The sequence below is a fragment of the Ruditapes philippinarum genome, unplaced genomic scaffold, assembly GCF_026571515.1.
Source record: "Ruditapes philippinarum isolate M1 unplaced genomic scaffold, ASM2657151v2 ctg3593_1_1_1_1, whole genome shotgun sequence".
Classification (NCBI taxonomy): Eukaryota; Metazoa; Mollusca; class Bivalvia; order Venerida; family Veneridae; genus Ruditapes; species Ruditapes philippinarum.
Window position 1 is genome coordinate 116 of NW_026864387.1, and position 22,113 is coordinate 22,228.

The window sequence follows — 22,113 nt, forward strand, 5'->3', positions numbered from 1 at the left end:
ACTGTTTTGGAATTCAGTACAACTTCATACAGTTGTCAAGGACATTAAAAGGAAGTGCAGTGCACAAGAGCCATAATCCATTTGACAAAATACAGAGTTACTGCCCTTTGATACTTTTCCTTGTCCGGTGCATAACTTAAAACATACTGGTTGGAATTCAAAACAACTTCATACAATGGTCAAGCACAATAAGAGGAAGTGCAGTGCACAAGAACTATTACTCTATCTTCAGTATTTATAGAGTTATTGCCCTTTGTTCTTTTTCCTTTGTCTTTCTGGACTTATTACAGAGTAATTCAATTAAACTTCATCAATGGCCAACCACATTCAAAGGAAATGCAACATATATGAACAACAATTATCTTTAATTTCCCACAACCATAACTCTATGTTTCAATTCTTTTAAAAGGTATTCTGTTACTAGTAACATCCTCATTTCCGAAGCAGACTTGTGGGGGTATTAATCACATTTAGTGATAGTTCTAGTTTTGTTTAGAATTTGTTTGTCTGGTTTTTGAAGAGCTGTGTTAATTGTTGTATGTAACTGTGATGTTTACTTTTTCTTTTTAAACATTTTTGTAGTTAAAAACTTAATTGTGTTTCAGTATCACAAGGCATGAACTCCATGTCCACATTAGGGACACAGTCCAGTAATGCCACTGCTGTAAATCATCTGCAAATGTCATCCACCAGTCAGTCATTAAGCACCAATCAGCCAATGATGTCAACCAATCAAACAGTGAATACGCCTTCTTTTAGTACAACTCCAACACAGAGTGTTGATAGCACCCAATCTAGCATAGCAACCACTGCATCTAATGCACCACAAGTTGCCGTTCCTACTCAAATAAAGGTAAAAAAAGACTTCCTTAATTTTAAATGAAAACTGATGCCTAATACTTAAAAGGTTCTTTCCTATGCTTATAAAGATGTTTATAGATTTTTTACAAAAATGAAGTGTTGGATACTAAAGAAAAATTGTCAATTGATGGAATGAGTTTTGCCCCTTTACTTCATTTATTTGATTGGTGTTTATGAGAGCACACATGCCTTATTAAGATGAGTTCAACTATCAAGTGCATATGGAAATCAATGCTTTGGTGCTAAGTTATCTAGGGGATCTATTTTCTTGTTCCTCGTAGCAGGTTGTCACAAGTTATGAATATATAATATACATAATTATGCTTTATATTTAAATGACTGTTAATTTATCTGTTATCATTACAGATTGCTGACAAGGTATTAACACTGAGTCTGACACCAGCACAGAAAGATAAAGTCCAGTCATATTTAGACAGGATGACGCCCGAGCAACAACTTCAGTATTTACAGACCCAGCAGCATGTCCTACAGAGAATCCAGAAACAGCAAGCCTTAAATGCACAAATAAAAGCACAGGTTGAGGCACAGAAAAAACAAGCTGCCCTCAATGGTCAGGGCCAATTGGCTGCTATTGCTGCGAGTCAACAGAAAGTAAAAATATTATTTATATATTATAGACATTTAAGAAAATTGTGTTTTGATTCTCGAAACATATGTTATTCTCACATTTAATAGTGTTTTTGTTTTAATTATTGCGTAAATGAAATTTATGTTCTCTCGGAAACTGGAAAGAATAAGTCATAAAAGAATAGAAAATTTATATAAAGGCTAAAGTTTTTTTGAGGAGATATTTAGACACAAAATTCTTTTACAGGCAAGCTGTTGGCTAGATGAACAAATTATTAATAATACAAGCTGTTAGTCTATTTAAAAGACCCCGTTAACAAGAACAACAAACTAAAACATTGTTTTACATTACATTATCCAGGGTCAAAGCACAGAATCTACATCATTAGAAAGTGCAGCGTTTAAGCCAGAGTTGAAGACTATACCCATACCAAACACTAGCATTGTTACACAACCAACTGATACTCCTGTTGTCAGGGCAACAAAGAGATCATATATGGATATACCAAAAGGAACTTTGTAAGAATTTATTATGATAATAATGGTCAACATACCGTATAACTGGTTAATTCTGCAGGTGTAAATTTTAGCGTTTTGGGACTGAAAATGGGTATATTAATTTTTGCGAATTTAGTTTCTGCGTTTTTCATAAAAAATGTTTTTAAAATTTAATTTCTACTTAGCATGTATACAGCCTTCAAACTTGCTAAACTTATTACACGATACATGTAAAATCAATTGTGTTAAATTGACTACACAGAGAACATGTTTTAAACATCTCACATTTCTTTAATTATCTATTTTAACTAGAGTGAGAGGCTACCAGCGTGGTGTGTATATTGATTAATTTAACAGGTAAATTGAGGTGACAAACGAGGTAAATTACATATAAAACTACGAAATATTTGCGAATTTAATTTTTGTGAAGGGACCCGCAAAATATGGCAGAAATTAGCTATCCGCAGAAATAACCAGTTGTACGGTATATGTTTAGCCCTCTTACTGCTTATCTTTATAATATATTTATATGTAAACTGCTTGTATTGCTATATACAAAGGCACTGCAATGATAAACAAATGTTTTGTAAGATATTTTCTTAAATTTTGTCCCTTACAGTAACTGATAATTCGAAGGTATCTGCAGCTGAAGCCTCTGAAGCTGTAAGTGGTAAGGTTTTCAGATTTGGAAACTTTTAACATTCATTCCTGTTAGATCTTGTTATGCTCTTCAATGAATAGAAGAAAGTCTGCAAAACAAATCTTTCATACTGATGGTATTTCATTTACTGTATTATATATATATATGATGCATGCTTTACTTCAGAATCAACCAGCAGATTAGACAGGACCAGAATCATGCTTCTAATCCAGATACAAAGCGTGTGTTCCGTTCCCGTGGAGATGCATGCAGGAGATTGTTACGTTATCATGTGTTCCAGAACTATGGGCCGAGCCAGGAAGAATTTACCAAGTTTGATAATTACATGGAAGATGTTTCAGAGGATATTCTGAAAAAGAAAGACAGGATGTTTGAAAAGTTCCGTCAACTACTCTTTCAAGAAACCTTGGTATGTAAATTATTTTACATAATATATGGTTAATACTGTTTCTGAGGCGAATTGCTTTGGTTGTTCATAGTTGAACTGCCTTCATTTACAAAATTGTTGAAGTTTGTATAGCTATACATCTTGCTGAGAGAAGTTATTGTTTGTATTTTGAAAAAGAATACTTCTAAAATACCAGTATATAAAAAAAATGTTTGTATATTCCTTAAAGATAGATAGTGACATTTTCTTATATAAATTGAATTGTAGTATATTGATCAGGAAGGTAGTTTTGGGAAGAGATGTTTTGTTTTATTTCAGTGGGATTGAAGTTCATATTTAAATGATTTATAATGTTTGTTGAATATTTAACATTTTATGTTTATTTCAGAGGGTGCAACCATCTTCAGAACTGGTTATGTTACAAAGGATGCAGAATCAAGATTTACGGAAGACTCTGGAAGAAGAGAAATTACAGGTCAAAAACAATCCAGGTATAAAATAACTTTATGTTTTACATAGAATTTGTTTTCATGCTCAAATGGGGGGAGGGGGGAGGAATGTCAAAATTCATCATGATATGCATTTTGCTTGGTCTATTCTCAACAGTAGAGTAATGCAAACCTGTGAAATTCCTTAAAAAAAAAAACAATATGATATTTATTTAATATTTACAGTGACAATGAAGAAAAAGTTTGTTTTATCATTTATGGTTGTTTAGGTTATAAAGCATTTATTTTTATGTATTTCAGAGTTATTTAAACCAATGCCAATGAAGTTTCTTTGTAAAGAAGAAGCAGACAAAGTTGGTGATGGTCAAGATAACGCAACAAGGACAGAATGTGATACAAGTTCTGATACCAGCATGGAGGAGAATACACCACATGTTAAAGTGGAAATAAAAGAAGAAGTTGTTGATCCAGATGAGTGTAGTTCTGAAGCTAGGGCAGCTAAGATGAGAAAACTTGTGATAAAAACTGATGGGATGAATTTCAGTAGTTCTTTTAAGAGAATGAGCATGGACAGTTCAAGGTCAAGTGTGGAGGAGAAGGGCGATTACTTTGAGGACAGTGAAAACACAGATTATGATACGGAGCAGAACATCTCCGATATTAAACATAGTGAAAATCTCTCATCATTAGAGGATGATGAGAATACAAATGAATATTCTCGAGATAAATTTAAAAATATGTACGAGACCGAGAGAGCGACGCTTATTATATCCTCAGCAGAGGAATCCCAAGATACAGATATGGAATCTGAACATGCCGTGTTTAATGTGAATAAGAGTGTGTCCAAGCGTGAGGATGTTTTTCAAAACAGGAGAAATTTTGAGTTAGCCAGCGAGTCTATGTATTATAATAGTGATAAATCAAAAGATACCAAAGACTTTTCTAATATTTCTTCTAAACATTCAAGTGTAGATGCAGGCAGTAAAACTTACATTCCAAAACATAGTGCTTCATTTTCTAATGGTAGTGTAGATATTGACGATGATTCCGATACGGAAGATAAATTTGACATGTATCAGCCTATCACAGAAAGCCTTACAGACAGCGAAGAAAACTCCTATTATTCTGCTGATAATGGAACTGATCAAAGATCAGTGATGATCGATGATGATGACGACGATGATGATGACCTTACTCAAGGTCAATGGAACAAAACAGACGCTCTTAATGTCCATGGAGATTCTGATCAAGAATCGGACCAGGAAGTTAAGGCGCAAATGGAAAGTGCAATAAATTCTATCCTCAGTCTAAGTCAAGGTGCTTCAAACGATCCAGATCCTGTGTATAATAATTATAGCCAATCTGATCAGTTTTACAATCATGACAGCCAATCAAATTCTTTGTATAGTGATTCAAATGATCTTCATGCAGAGATCGATTTTCAAACGGACCAATCACAAAGCAGCATGGAAGGTAGTATACCTAGTGCCAGTGGTAACACTGCGGCTGGGGAGTTCAGTGCGGATTTAGATGCAGCTGTTAACAGTATTCTAATGTAGCATTAATGATTATGATTGTTTTTCTACAATTTTTATATTACATTTGACCCTTTTTTCATATCGTGTAAATATAAATCTTATGATTTGTACTATAGAAGGAAAAACATATCAAAATAACAGTGTTGCAGTCTTAGGTAATTTTTAAATGAAATAATTCTTTTTTCAGTGCACATTATTTAATTATGTTTCAATAAATTCAATTTTTTTCTATATAAAACAGCTATTTTAAGTTAATTATATCATGTACAAAAAACAAAGACAGAAGTGTGAGTTAATTCAATTAACAGATCCTGTATGTTGTAATTTTAAGGATGTAACAACATTTAAGTGAAATTTTATATATGTATATAACAGAGATCTGCCGAGGACGCGATTTTGCGCCATTGGCGCTAAAAAAATGAGAATGGCGCAGGAAAATCGGCAGCAAAGGGCCATGGGCGCATCTCAAATCTGTGCCAGACATATAAGAAAACAAAACTGTCTGCTGGGTTATTTAGTCATCCAGTCAAAACTGGTACCAACAGCAACATGTTACCCATGCTCCTGTAATTACGCATATTCTTGAGTTTATCCATAATAAAGAATCCCCTATAGCTTTTGTCCATGTTATCTACTTACCGCATTTCTTCTCATAATCCCTTTCCCACACAGATACTCATTTCTACTACCGTAAATTAAATCCAATAAAACAAACAAACAAATCATACAACTACTTAGTATTTAAAATGATTATCGGTAACTGAAAAAAAAGTGTTGCTATTTTATACTGCCCTCACACATACCTCGCGACCTTACTGCGTCCTTATTGCGACCTTGCTACGACCCAGGACGCAGCACAGTCGCCATGGACGCAGCGAGGTCGTAGCGAGGAACCCAAGGACGCACAAGGTCGCAGACCGTCGGCGACTATTTTGAACATGCACAAAACAGTCGCAGAAACTCTGCGTTCTTGCTGAGTCCTGGTTAGGTCGCCGTGGGATCGCAGTGGAGTCGCCATAGTCGCAGCAGCATCGTAGTAAGGACGCAATAAGAACGCAATAGACGTAGTACACTCGTACTGAGGACGCCGTAGAGTCACCGATGAAATTACAAGAAATTGCTCGGAAACCTTTGGCGACGCTACTGCTACTGGTAAAAGTATTGTTTTTATAGACGTAGCAAGAACGTAGTAGGGTCGCAGGACAGTCGCCGGACAAACGCAATAGTCGTCGTAGAGTCGCCGTAAGGACGCAGAGAACTTAGCACAGTCGCAGCTGGGTCGCCGATGATCGCCGTGGGGTCGCCTTGGGGACGCAATACAGTCGCAGTGGAAACGCCATGGACGTAGAAGAACCGTATTGAGGACATAGAGAAAACGTACTGAACACAAGACTGCAGACCCCCGGACCGTCTGCGAGAGAAATTTGAAAGAAAACCAACGATTTTCGAAAGAAAAATGCTATTTTACTAGTTTTCAGGTCGCAGTAAGGTCGTGGTTTATGTGTGAGGGCACCATTAAGAAATGCTGTAAGTTACAGTATAATCTGACAGGTGTTCAACTTGATCAACCCTAATTTAAGGTCACTCAAGTTCACGCAAGTTTTGGCTGATGAAGTGTAAAAAAAGATGTATATTTCGTAATCAGAATGTTTGACAGGGTGATTAACCAATCAGAGAAACATTGTGCATGACTTTTTTCATGACCAAAAGGTCTGTCGGCAAATGTATTTGATGTATGCTGTCTACACAGAGGCATACAAGGGGCAATAAAATTCGTCAATACACAGTGGTAAGGGACATTTGGTGCAAAGTAGGAACAATTAAATGGATAATGCACAATATAAGACATTACAAGTAAGAACCAGCAATTATGTGAATAAATTTGCATATCAAATTTTTGAGCAGCCATTTAAAAAATATTTTTATTTTTGCCTGCAATTAATATTAGTTAGAAAGTTACCATGTAGGCATAATTTTTAATTATTGGTAAAGTACTGAATTATAAGTGAACCACTTGTCATAAAATATGATTTAAGTTTTATTACCGGGGAAATTCAATTATCTACAAACTTTTTAACAGTTATTTTGGTCAATGTTTACTTATTTTCCCAAGGCCCATACTTTGGTAAAAATGGCCCATCATTTTCAGACCAAGTGGGCCCAGGGCCCAGTACTTTCAAATTCTTGGCAGATCTCTGATATAATTTTTCTTCTAAAAGAATTTCCAAACAGCCAAGAATATGTTAAATATTTTACTTCAAATGTTTATATGCATTAGAATCAGTCATTAAATTATATGCATTCATTTCTTATTGAAAAATTTGACTTTGACTTCATAGGAAATAAATTTTTGATTATCTCCCTTTATTTACGTGAAACGTAACTTCTGTAATATCTTTACAAATAATGCTTTTGGAACTTACAATATTGATAAATGTCCATTTGAGCATTATATTTATGATATAAAACCATAAAAAATTTGAGTGACAGGATCTTTAAGCGAATTATGGTCAGTCGATGTTTAGCTAGAAAATTGTTAGCATGTTGAAACAGCAAGACTGGAATGACAAAGTTATAAAATTCAGAGCATGGTGCTATGATCTGTTTAAGTCTTGTTTCTAGTCGTCGGCAATTGTTAAGTTTTCACTGTTAACCAGTTATATAGACTTGTGGCAAGTAGTGACTGAAGCATGAAGTTTTTCATTATTTCTTTTCATTTCATTATATTTTTTTGTTAAGTTGCTTTAAATTGTTTTTTTGTTAGGTTACTTTTTAAGCAGTCAGATGATGTATTTTAAAATTGTAGACATATCTATCTGTAAAATATGCAATTATTTACAATGTTACTGAAAAGTAGATTTTTTGGCAATTGTAACATGGTCATTCGATAATTTTCAATAGAGTGATTGACAAAAGTGGAAATATAATCATATTGTTCAATGAATTGTCAACATAGATCCAGTAAATTAATATTGAATTTGATAATTACTTATTAATGTTAACTTTAAAGCAGTACACCTTATTTAGTACCAGTCTTTATCAAAAGTATTTGAAAATACTGTCCAGTGATTCAAGTTGGCCTTTAAGGCACATGTGGTTACAAAAATTACATATAATGCGATGAAATTAAGATTAACAAAATACAGCTTTACCCCAAAAAAGAAACCAGTTGAAATATGATGATAAAATCATTAGATTCAATCATTGTGACAGAAAACATGCATAGCACCACATAGATATTAATATTTATATATTTATTACATTTTTGAAATATTTGTCAGATTTGATAGTTTGAAACTGTGTCTATTTATTCTGCATGAGTGACCTGACGTGACAATAAATATCTCATTATAGTTAAGTTAAACTGAGCCATGACATAAGTTTTTATTATGTATCGAATTGCTTAGCAATTCTTTTCTGAATTTTCTGATTGTAGTTAAATATTCAAAGCGTTCTTTGCCTCATTGTCAGTATGAAATGGTATTGGTTGAAGAAATATTGCCATTTCTGAAATACTTCAGTTTTACTTACATGTTTTTTTTTTGCAGTGACATCACAGATGCACGTTAACTAGTCTGTGATTTTTTTGTGCCATGTATGCAATTTATATCAAAATATTTTCATATATTGATGCAGTTTCTATGAAATTTTATAATTTATAGACATTTAGTCTTGTTCAACTATCATCTTGTAGTGGCAAATATGACCTGCTATGGCGCCAGGGGAATAAGTTGTCCAACAACACTCTTCTTTAAGTTCTTACCCTCTCTTAACTACCAACCATAAACTTTAAATTTCCCTTTCTGCTTTTTCGAAATTGTTCCTTGACAATATTTATACCCTTCGTTATGGGTTGGAAACCAAAAACAGGACCGAAAATAGAATCATGTTGGCCTGCATATCTGTGCATTCTTACTTCACCCTTTAATATTTAGGTTACTTTCTATTTAAGTGTCTTACAAGGACATAATTTGATTAAAAAAAACCGAGTGAGCAAATGATCTGAAATCTTGCACCAAAGTCATTGGTCTAGACCTTCATGAAATAGAACATTAATAAAAAAATATTCCAGTCCAATCATGTCAAAAAAAACCTCAGTGACGTCCCTATAGTATTTAATTCCTTTACAATGTTTTTATAACCATTTGAACATATTTTCCAAAATGATGGTGCATTAAAAAAGATATGTAGATAGATATAATTTCTTATTTTTATTATTTGTGAATGTTGTTTTCTACGAGATGTTGAAACATGTATAACATGTATTTTCATCTGCCTTAATCAGTCGGTTTCAAATATTATTTCTTGTAAATTTGAAATATTCTCAATTCATATTACCATAGTTACTGTTAAAAACATTTAAGTAAAAGTAACATTATGTTCATTTTTTTTTTGCTGTCAAGTTTTGCTGAATTACCACATATTGCAAAAGATTGACGATTATAATTTATAATGGTTATTAATTAGTAATTGATAATAAAAATGTTTAAGGTAAAATATAAAATCTTCCTAAAATATAAAAAGACTGCCCTGCTCTTTTTTATAAATTGAATATGACTGATACAATCTGAAGGATATTTATAGTCTTAGAATTTACATTATAGATTTTAGATTATACATGTGAAGTAAAATATAAAATTGCCAACAACTTTGGGCATAACATGAAGTTATTTTGACTTGTACCTGTACACTCTCCATTTATGCTTTAGATGGGCATAATGTCACTTTCAACTCTATAATTGTATTTGTTGTTCCTTGTTATATGGTGAACAACAAGTTTATGCATATATATAATTAAACAATAAATACGTTTTACATATGTGTATAAATTTTGTATGTGTAAATCAGCAGCTGGACTGCCTACTTAAACCTGTTACATTGTTGGTGCATGTTTTTTCTGTAATAGGGCATTTCTTTCTCTTGAATACTAGCCATTGTATTACATACTTAATACTGCCCGACGATATAATTATAAATATAATTAAAAACTTGTTTACTGTCTTAAAGTAAATGCCAGATACCGTCTTACATCATTCTATGCTAACATACCATACACAGCAGTATTATTATGAATATTAATGTAAATCTGAAAAAATAAGTTTACACGCTTCTTTAAAATATATTTGATTATGGTCTACTTTTAAATTGTGATTTTCTTGAAAGGTAGACAGAAAATGCAATTAAAATTCATTATAAGGACCGATTCTTTTGAAAATAAAGGATTTCAGTAACAAATATACCCCCTCCCAACCTGAATGAATTTTCAATTATATACAGTAAAGAGGTGTCGTCTTTTGTTTGAACAAACTGTAGACATATTGACAAGATGATTCATCAAGTGCCATTTACTTTGTACAAGTATTGCTATATATATATTTGTTTGTAATGACATAAAACTGTCATCATGTTTTTCTAATCTACATTAGAATATTGATTCATTCTTTTGTAATTATTTCATTACAGAATCATGTTTCCATTTCACATATCTTGTAGAAGGTGCCAAGTTTATTATCTCCATTCATAATTGGCATGCTGTGTTTTGCATTACAACTGAATTATGTAAAATAATTTGTAAAAAAATAAAAAGAAAGTAAAAATGCTAATCAATGTTTGAGTTATATCTTCTATATCTTATACATGAGGAAAAAGGAAACCTGCAACACCTCGTATTTTTTCCATAATCGTAATATGTCAGCGCTATAAAATTTGCATATGACAATAGGTTTTCAAATGATGTGAATGTACTTCTGGTCGGTCATACTATATCTCAATGGTGAACGTGTACAAAGTCATTTTAGATTTCATTGTAATCTTCTGAAAGACAGGTCAATTTTGTTCAAGGAAAAAATTGAAAGGGGTAAAATAGTTCCAAGTTTGACCCATATTTGTGTCCTTCCATCCCACTACTTTAATATTTATAGTGCCCTCAATTATTGACAAAGTATCTTGCATAGACCATAACCCTTTGGTGGTTCATGAGGGCAAATTCTCTGAGGGTTAAAATAGATTTTTTTTCTCACATTAATCGAATATAATATAAGTTTTATGTATCTAAGTTAGTCGACATGTACAGGCCTTACAAGGTTACTGAGGCTTGAAAACATTTTGTTCTTCCTCAGACAGCACTAAACCCTTAGGCGGTTGGAGGGTATCTTGCTTGCATAGACCTTTACCCTTTTAAGGTTAACGAAACTAGGAACTTTGTTTACTACTTTCCCTCTGATTTGTAATGTTGATCAGAAGTGTCCGAGTAGCATCAGGGAACACACAAAGCTGTAATAGATATGAAGTTCGCACAAACTTGATAAAAGATAATCTTGGATACCACTGGCCAATATTGATGGTGATTTAATCTTCTAGTCATAGTGGTCAGTGGCTTCTAAATGGGGAGTATTAAAAATGATATAAGTTTATTCAGTTTAACCCTAACCTGCTTAATTTTTATGCCCCCACAATGTGGGAGCATATAGCGTTGCACTTGTCCGTCCGTCCGTCCGTCCGTCTGTCCGTACGTCCCGAAATCTTGTGAACGCAACTCCTCTTAAACTGGATGGCAGATTTTGCTTAAACTTACAGGGATGAACAACCTTAATGTGTAGATGGTAGTAAAGGAAGGAATTTTCGCTGCGACCAAATTTAACAGAATTATGGCCCTTTGTTGATTTTTTCACTATATACTATGTAGAAATTTTGTGAACGCAACTCCTCTTAAACCGGATGGCAGATTTTGCTTAAACTTACAGGGATGAACAACCTTAATGTGTAGATGGTTGTAAAGGAAGGAATTTTTGCTGCGACCAAATTTAACAGAATTATGGCCCTTTGTTGATTTTTTCACTATATACTATGTAGAAATTTTGTGAACGCAACTCCCCTTAAACCGGATGGCAGATTTTGCTTAAACTTACAGGGATGAACAACCTTAAGGTGTAGATGATAGTAAAGGAAGGAATTTTCGCTGCGACCAAATTTTACGGAATTATGGCCCTTTGTTGATTTTTTCACTATATACTATGTAGAAATTTTGTGAACGCAACTCCTCTTAAACCGGATGGCAGATTTTGCTTAAACTTCCAGGTATGAACAACCTTAATGTGTAGATGGTAGTAAAGGAAGGAATTTTTGCTGCGACCAAATTTAACAGAATTATGGCCCTTTGTTGATTTTTCACTATATACTATGTAGAAATTTTGTGAACGCAACTCCTCTTAAACCGGATGGCAGATTTTGCTTAAACTTACAGGGATGAACAACCTTAAGGTGTAGATGATAGTAAAGGAAGGAATTTTTGCTGCGACCAAATTTTACGGAATTATGGCCCTTTGTTGATTTTTCACTATATACTATGTAGAAATTTTGTGAATGCAACTCCTCTTAAACCGGATGGCAGATTTTGCTTAAACTTCCAGGGATGAACAACCTTAATGTGTAGATGGCAGTAAAGGAAGGAATTTTTGCTGCGACCAAATTTAACAGAATTATGGCCCTTTGTTGATTTTTTCATTATATACTATGTAGAAATTTTGTGAACGCAACTCCTCTTAAACCAGATGGCAGATTTTGCTTAAACTTCCAGGGATTAACAACCTTAATGTGTAGATGGTAGTAAAGGAAAGAATTTTTGTTGCGACCAAATTTAACAGAATTATGGCCCTTTGTTGATTTTTAGTTTTCAACTTGTGGCACATGTAGTCCAAACAATATTTGACCTAGAGTCATAAGATTGACAGAACAGTGGCGTGTGGGGGCATCCGTGTCCTATGGACACATTTCTAGTTGTAACAACCTTTGTCTCAATTTCAGGAATTTTGATACTAAAATAATGGAAGTTGTGCAGGAAGTATAACAGCGGCTTTTTACTAGTCGCTATCTTAGCTACCACTGTAATGCTTATCATATAAAACACTAAACAAAATAAAATATAAAGCCTCAAAATTTACTCTACTTGCATTTTATTTGTCAAAGTGCTTATTTCATTTTAACATTACATCTTGTCAAATGAAACAATGTTTTTTCCCATTGTGTCTGATTTTATTCACATAGTATTTAAGCGCTCAATCATTGGACCCTGTCGGCGATTTTTACTGCATATCTAATGTAAGCAGGAAGAATCAGTGGAGCATTCTGAGAAGTAACAGCAGAGCATTCTTGGAAGTATTGGATGCTCACATCCTGCAGTTTTGTCATTGCGGCTTTCTGTATGTCATTTCAACTTGACAGATTCACCAGAGTTCACTTCACAATATCCACAAGACTTTCTATACACTTGTAGTAATTGTATTTAATATCAAATTCCATGTCATACCAATAATTCACTGAAAAGAAAAACAAACAAAAATTAATTTAAAAACCATTATGACAGTCTGATTTAGTCTTAAAACACTTGCCCTGCTTAGAATTTGGGACAATCAAATTAGTAAATTGAATACAAATACTTAAATTCAGTAATAAATGATATAAACCTTGAGCCTGCTAGTAGTTACTTATTCAAATATGTGCAACCAGTGCAGGCCAAGATCAGCTGGCACATCAGTAGTCTGATCATGGTCTACACTGTCTGCTTTCCAGTCACTACATATTTTGAAATAATCCCTGAAAGTGATTAATGACATTGTCCAAATTGAAAGATAGATAAGTCCAGATGGCTAGTTACTGGCTTACTGTACAAACAGTTTAAATGCATACCATTATCAAAGAATATAACTTACCAGCAATGCAGCCATGTTACTGTTGTACATGGTGGAACCACAGTGAAGTTAACTTACCAGCGATGCAGCCATGTGACTGTTGTACATGGTGGAACCATAGTGACGTAAATTTACCAGCAATGCAGCCATTTGACTGTTGTACATGGTGGAACCACAGAAAAGTAGGTAAAGGATATAACTTACCAGCAATGCAGCCATATGACTGTTGTACATGGTGGAACCACAGTGAAGTAAACTTACTAGCAACGCAGCCATGTGACTGTTGTACATGGTGGAACCACAGTGATGAAAACTTACCAGCAATGCAGCCATGTGACTTGTACATAGTGAAACCACAGTGAAGTAAACTTACCAGCCATGTGACTGTTGTACATGATGGAACCACAGTGAAGTAAACTTACCAGCCATGTGACTGTTGTACATGATGGAACCACAGTGAAGTAAACTTACCAGCAATGCAGCCATGTGACTGTTGTACATGGTGGAACCACAGTGATGAAAACTTACCAGCAATGCAGCCATGTGACTGTTGTACATAGTGGAACCACAGTGAAGTAAACTTACCAGCCATGTGACTGTTGTACATGATGGAACCACAGTGAAGTAAACTTACCAGCAATGCAGCCATGTGACTGTTGTACACAGTGAAACCACAGTGAAGTGAACTTTCCAGCTATGCTGCCATGTGACTGTTGTACATGGTGGAACCACAGTGATGAAAACTTACCAGCAATGCAGCCATGCGACTGTTGAACATGATGGAACCACAGTGAGGTAAACTTACCAGCAATGCAACCATGTGACTGTTGTACATGGTGGAACCACAGTGAAGGTAAGTACAGCATCTGACCAGCATGGACTGTTACCTCAATAGGTTTGGCATTCCTGTACTGAGGAAACTTGTTGTAGTCTGGATTTAAAGGATCAATGGCTACCCATGGTACCTGTATATATGTATACAAAATTTCAAGTAGCTTTTTAATATGTGATACTTAGTTATATAATCAACCTAGGTGCATGTAGCATAACCAAAACCAAAACTAATAAAAAATACCAAGAAATATGTTAAAAATAATTTAAAACATAAACATAATTTGTGACATTGTAATTTTACATTAAACTATATTGAAATGAAACTATTGTAACAAGGTATTCAGTTTGCTGCTCAATTTAAGGCACTCATCTAAATTCTAACACTAAGTTAGAAAAAAGACTTGAACTATTATGGGCAACAAGTGCACACTGTAATATCTCGCTTGAGTTTCAAGGTTATTTTGCAGATACATGTCTTTGATTTTAACAAGTAAGGGCAGGCACCTGGGTATTGGTGATTGGATCAGAATGATATAAAATCAGTGATTTTAAAAACTTGGTTATGAAAAAGTATTGAAAAATTACATGATAGATATGGACTTTGTAAATTTTACCATACCTGTCCAGTTTTTTCATCATCTACAATCGTGAACTGCCCTTTATCATTCTCTCGAAATACAGCCGCTGGGAACAATTCTAAAAATAGAATTTGTATGTTTTGTTATAATTACTTTGAAAAAACTACTCTAAGGAAAAAACAGACACAAATAACAAAAAAAATCAGAATACTTTTCAAACATGCCTTGTATATCAATTACAAACTAAAACATTAAAATATCAGCAAGTCCAACCCAAGTCTAAATTTTTATTTACATATACATGTAGAAAGTTAACACATATATTTTTATGATAAAACAAGTAAAGGTGAGTTTAATTTACTCAACCTCTAGTATTTATACTGTACACTGTTTTTTGCTTTATACATTGATAGAATGTCACATGGATAAACAATGATGTTAATTTGGCACCAGTATTTCTCTAAAGAATGTATCTTTGCATTATAATCTTTTGTATATCTATGATAACATAAAGTTGTAATAAGAATCCAAGTTATAAATATATTAACATACATTTTAACAGTGCGTAAAATACAAGCTAGTTGCTTGGATAAAAAAAATAAATCATTTGTGGTATTAACTTTTTAGCAATTTTCATCCTCATTTTAACTCTTTTAAAATGTTATGATTGTCTGGGAGTAATATTTAGATGTACTAACCATATGGAACTGAAGGTAAATCTGTTGGTGGAATTAGCAAGAACTTTTTCCAACCTCTAACAACACAGTATAGATTTTCATAGTGATCCCTATGCACTGAAAACAGAAATAACAAAAAAATATAACATCATGTTGCATTATAATATAAAATATCTGAACATATTTTTTCTATAAAAAAAACTAAGGTAATAAATACTTTAATAGATGATGACTATGAATCTGCATATAACACTCTTGAGAGGGGTTGACTGTATTTACAAATAGATATACAATATTTCTATACATAGCAGAGTATCCTGAACATAGCACTGTAATCTGAAAACAGCAGAGTATCCGAAACATAGTATAGTAATCTGTACATAGAAGAGTATCCTGAACATAGCATAGTAAATATGTTTACAGAACAGTAATCTGTACATAGCAGAGTACCCTTTACAAGGCAGAGTAATCTGTATATAGCAAGTAATATGTAATAGCAGAAATATATGAACATATCAGAGTAATCTGTAAATGCCATTGTAATTTGTACATAGCACAGTAATCTGTTCATAGCAGAGTAATCTGTACTTTTAACAGAGTAATCTGTATACAGCAGAGAAATCTGTACATTGCAGAGTAATCTGTATACAGCATATAATCTGTATAAAGCAGAGTAATCAGTATATAGTAGAGTAATCTGTACAAAGCTCTGTAACATGTGCATAGCACAGTAATCTGAACATGTCAGTAATCTGTATACAGCATGGTAATATGTGCATAGCATAGTAATCTGTATACAGCAGAGTAATCAGTATATAGTAGAGTAATCTGTACATAGCACTGTAACCTGTGCATAGCACAGTAATCTGAACATAGCATAGTACAGTAAACTCTGCTTATAACGAAATCATTGGGACATTCAAAATCTGTTCCTTATATCCGGAGTTCCTTGTAAGCATATAGCGAATTAGTTCCTTGTATCAGAAGTTTTTATAGCGAACAGTTTTACATGTAACGAACTAATTGTTAACCATCGTCCTCCATTTTGAAGAACATTTTTTTTAAGAGAAATAACTTTTTGGTTCGTCATTGTTGTCTCCCTTATATTGATTCAATAAAGAAAAAAAAGGAATAATTGCCATGTTGTTTCTTTTTAATATAATTTTTATGTATAAATATATCTATAAGATAATTATATGATATGTACCATATATGCAATTTTGTTATTTATTAACAATACAGTATCATGCATAAAAATAATCACTTTGCTTTGAAGAAGTCGCTAATTTTAGTTTGGGAATGTTTACAACTCTTAAGGTTAAATTCAATATCCAATAAAATTTTAAAAACTGTTTCTTCAACATGTGCATTAGACTCGAAGTATGACCTAATCTAATCAATAGCTTCATTTTTTTGACACAACCGGCAGATCATCTAAATAGATCTCGTTTTCGGATGATTGACTCTCGTCGTCATATATATATCCGCTACAAGTTTTAATCTGTGCCGATGAAAACGAAAGTAGAAAATGCATGATCTGTTTACGGATAGACGATATTTTGGAGTTCGTTATAAAAGTGTAATTTTCTGTACTTTTTATGGCATTGGGACTAAAAAATGAGTTCCTTATAAGCGATAGTTCCTTATAACCGTGTTCGCTGTAACCGTTATTTTTTACATTAAATAAAGAAGGGTAAAATTCGGGCCAAAAAATTTTGTTCCTTATAACCGGAAGTTCGCTATAACCGTGTTCGCTATATGTGAAGTTTACTGTAATCTGTACATGTAAGTAATCCATATACAGCATAGTAATCTGTACACAGCAGAGTAATCAGTACATAGTAGAGTAATTTGTACATAGCACTGAAACCTGTGCATAGCAGAGTAATCTGTACATAGCATAGTGATCTGTACATGTCAGTAATCTGTACATAGCAGAGTTACCTGTAGCCTAAATGTTATTTTACAGCTTTGCCCTGGCAGAAGGTAACTGTCTCAAAGCATGTCATATTTAAAAATAGGACAATGTAATCTCTATCATAGCAAACATAGTGACGTCAACATAAAGTTTTACATTGTACAGTAATCCTTGCACAACTGAGTCAAATTTGTTCAACAGAGACAATAGTATACATCAGTTATCAAAACAAAGTAAAGGTATGTGTACTCATTAAATCTTATACACAACAAAAGAAATATTTATAACTTACTAGAGGTTACAGCTCTTTTATCTCCCATCCAAAAGTTGACAGCATCTGGAGCTTTACCTTTCAAATAATTCATTTAAAATGATTGTATTTATCAATGTGTCATATACATGTATGTTAATTCAATGTCATCAAAGTGCAATTTACAACATGAAGGTTTTTCTCTTCAATATTTTATTGAAACAAAAAGATTTGGGACTAATAAGGGGCAGCATACAGATTTGTCCTTGTCTGTCCATCCTGCTGCCCTAATTAGACTGACAATACAATGAAATGTGGGGGGATTGATGTCCATAGACACATTTCTAGTGGCTAAATATTATCATTAGACTTTTTTACATGTCATAGAAATGTGTTTAGGCAGAATGATATAACACAGTTAATTTTTGTTTTCTTTCAATTTGTCTGGAATCGACTTTAAATATACATTACTAAATCAATACACAATACTACTGACATGCATATTTTGGTATCAATTAATTTATCATACATATTATTCATAAATTGCTCAAAATAATTTATAGTTGGCGCAAGAAAAAACTTTTTTCATTCCCATTTCCCTTATAAAGTAGTTTCTGTAGTGTGAAATTCCTTTTTCTGAATACCTGTAAAATTAATACAAGCTCAACATAACAAAGTTTTGACAAAAGCTTTCACAATGTAGTTACATACCAAATGCATCAGACCCCCATTTTATTTCTGGTTCCACATCGTCCATCACAGAGACAAACTCATCAGTAAGATTCGAGTTCTGTTTCTGTACATAGAACACCCCATTATCAGATTCTGGTTTATCTAGTATGTCCAGAAACTGTGACAGTTTCATCATTCTCTCTTCAGGCATGACAAACTTGCCGTCAGTAACTGCATCAGCATAACCATTGGGTGTAACTGCCACTGTCACTTCCTGATCTCCTATTTTCTCTCTGTTATAACATAGGACATTTATATCATTTCTAAATCAAAACTCATGTCATAGGGAGCTTTGCAATCTCGACAAAATACATGTATATTTACAGAAAATAATTTATCTAGATGTATCAAAGTACATGTACTATTCAATTAACCATTCTTAATTTGTGTATTATAAAGCTTTATTTGGGCTGTCTGTCAGCAGATTTTTTTACTATACTTTGTGAATGTTATACGAATGTGATAAAAAATGTGGCACTGTGTTGATGATACAAAATCATAGCTAATTCCAACAGAAATAGCACTGGAATATGTTCTTCATATTGTTCAAATGCATGCTCATTTTTTTAATGGCTCAAATATAATACAGAATATTAAATAAACAGTTAGTGACTGCACAAATTATAAATGTTTTAGAGTATACTTTACCAGTAAAAGTTATACACCATTTGCATATTTAATTTAAGAGTTTGTCAGAACTACCATTTAACATACTTTGTGAAGAAAATACTCAACACACAATCTGAAATTTATGGCATTACCAATGGTGGTTTCTTTTGTTTCATTTTTCATCCCAACATTGCCAGTACTGATTTTAATTTCTTATAAAGAAATGTCAGGAGAACACCATTTCATACATACCACTATGTGTATATGTATATACATGTGAACTAAATTGGACAGTAATGATACACCATACTAATGGTATACCTTAGATAATCTGGGGTCCATTTCTTCAATGCTGGCCAGTGATCTATAGCATTTTTTATCAAAACTGGTTTATTTGCTGCAACAAAATCTCTGTAAAACTGTAGTGGACTTGGTGCTTCATCAATTTCTGTCACAGTACTGTCTATATACAACTCTAAAAGCAAACAAATGACAAAGATAAAAAGATATCATACATGTAATTCATATTTTATGAATTATTAAAATAAGAGAGCATAAAGGCATATAACGCTTTGAAAATCTATATGTGTTGTTTTCTTTAGAAAGGGCAAAAGTGTGATCTATATACATGTATATTGTATTAATACTGATGTTATAAAATGTGATTTATAAAATGTTTTAATACTGAATTTATAACATGTTAGATGCTTGTCACCTTAGTCAAACTAATTACACTCGCAAAAAATGCTGAATATAATTATATAATGTCTTTTTCCAATCTCAACTGAAATGGTTTGACAGTTATAATATAAAAAGGAAACACGTCAGTAAAAATGTCATTTCACACTTTCCAAATCTCTGTTAACTCATCAAAATTATTTTTTTTAATGTATATTATTTACATGATTATAATTGTTGACTGCACAACGCTTGTACAGTTATGGCCATCAATCAAGTTTGAATAAAAAATTCTAATCTTATCTTTAATAATTACTGAACCTGGGGGCCATTTTATCAATGCTTCATGACACATCGTAGACCGTTATGGCCGCAGACCGGTATGGACCGTTTTATTAAAGTTTGTCATGGCATACATAGAGGATATTGAATGAGTGTAAGTTCAATACTGAATTTATTGCAAGAGTTGAATAAAATTATATTCAATAATACTATTATTTTATTCAACGAGTGCAATAAATTCAGTAATAAACTTACACAAATTTAATATTCTATTTATCACATACCCAAAATAAAGACCGTTTAAAGTGAAATAAGAGTCATTTTTACATTGACGTGTCTATAGTATAACGCTACAGTTTGGCGCCTCTTTACACTATGTTTGTATAATGCTAATGACGTCACGTCAAAATATATGCATGGCCGTGCAATACCATATTTACGGAGTCGCAAAATCGGCACGGGTGTGTGATTATAAACGTCGTAGAAAATGTCGCAGCTTTACGACAGGGTTGGGGCTGTCATACGACGTTTCTGTGACGTCAAGATAACTGTTTACATGAACAGTATACATACTCAGCACAAAATGTTTATAAACTAATTTTTTTGCACAATAAAAAACATTTTTCAATTGTTTTTATTTGTTTTGTTTTTTTAATGCTTTATAGGACTCTAGACATGTGCTCTAGCCTCTAACACGGATTTATATTACAAATTATATGTAACACTGATGTATAAAGCGTTTGGCATTAAAAAAACAAAACAAATAAAAACAATTGAAATATGTTTTTTTTTATTGTGCCTCTAAGAAAGAAAGAAAAGAAAGGAAGAAAAGAAACAGAATATGCAAATTTTATACCCAATAAAAATGTCTTAAATATCGTTCATTTGGAGCATATATGCTCTTACGGTCATATTTTATTCTATTAATAATGAGTTCCAAAGATACAATAAAAATTGAGTGGGACTAAACTGCAGAGGTATTATAAACAGAATCACCGTATAAATAATTTTATATTACCTCTTGCCTCCGAAGACAATTGATCGAGACATTTTTGTACTTGAACTTTGACGTCCATATTTTATTATTTTAAATTACATATTACCTAGAAAATGTCAAACAAGGAAATCAACAATAAACACGCTGCATTTCTCTATTTACAAAACATATAATTCAAGATGGCGGCGCCCGCAAGGGGATCTGTTATTAATTCAGGGATAAGCATTAAAATGATATTTTTAGTATCAAGAATATAATGCACAAATTATGCTGACATAAATGGATTAATATTTATAACGCTCATAATTTCAAAAATATGTTTTCATTTTAAATCTGCTGCCTCCCTCTTCCCCCCACCCCCCTCCAATTCTAAGATCAGCATCTCGTTATTGTCTTTCAATCACTGAGTGTAGGACAAAAAGCAACCCTAGACGAAAGCCCCCCCCCCCTTCTAAAAAATGACAAGGTGGACAAAAGCCCCCCCTCCCCCCCCCCCATGAAATTTACACATAGGACAAAAGCCCCCCCCCCCCCATCAAAAAATACAGGTAGGACAAAAGCCCCACCAGTCCAGCAAACAAAACCTCCCTATGGTTTATAGACCAGACTGATAACTATCTTTTTTCTCATGCCCAGTGTTAGGGAACTTGGGTATGCGCCTTCCACTTTTATTTCCTTGATAAGCGTTGATAAATGATTCTCTGAAAATATTCATTTACATTTGTACTGTACAATATATAATAAACATAAAAATATTCATATCAATGAATTATATACGAATTACACAATAAATCAATCAGTTTAAAATCATGTGGTGCCAAAACAGGAAGGATGATTTCAGCAAATGTTGGATGTTACAAACTTCAAAGCAGCGCCATGGGTCAAAAC

The 22,113-nt window shown here is 33.1% G+C and overlaps 2 protein-coding genes across 2 annotated transcripts; one reads left to right on the forward strand and one right to left on the reverse strand.

Annotated features, from left to right (window-relative positions):
* The first annotated feature begins 596 nt into the window (after window positions 1–596).
* On the forward strand, window positions 597–5,349 carry LOC132725423 (BRD4-interacting chromatin-remodeling complex-associated protein-like). Its single transcript, XM_060710552.1, has 6 exons — window positions 597–853; window positions 1,228–1,473; window positions 1,811–1,968; window positions 2,774–3,017; window positions 3,385–3,487; window positions 3,746–5,349. Exons 1-6 carry the CDS (start codon window positions 617–619, stop codon window positions 5,002–5,004), a joined length of 2,247 nt encoding a protein of 748 aa, XP_060566535.1. The 5' UTR covers window positions 597–616; the 3' UTR covers window positions 5,005–5,349.
* A 7,644-nt stretch (window positions 5,350–12,993) lies between these two features.
* Window positions 12,994–21,415, reverse strand: LOC132725424 (bifunctional peptidase and (3S)-lysyl hydroxylase Jmjd7-like). The gene is made up of 8 exons (XM_060710553.1): window positions 21,247–21,415; window positions 19,590–19,743; window positions 18,639–18,892; window positions 17,970–18,026; window positions 15,781–15,876; window positions 15,124–15,200; window positions 14,476–14,635; window positions 12,994–13,298 (listed from the first exon to the last, which is right to left on the reverse strand). Exons 1-8 carry the CDS (start codon window positions 21,302–21,304, stop codon window positions 13,216–13,218), a joined length of 939 nt encoding a protein of 312 aa, XP_060566536.1. The 5' UTR covers window positions 21,305–21,415; the 3' UTR covers window positions 12,994–13,215.
* Window positions 21,416–22,113: the final 698 nt, after the last annotated feature.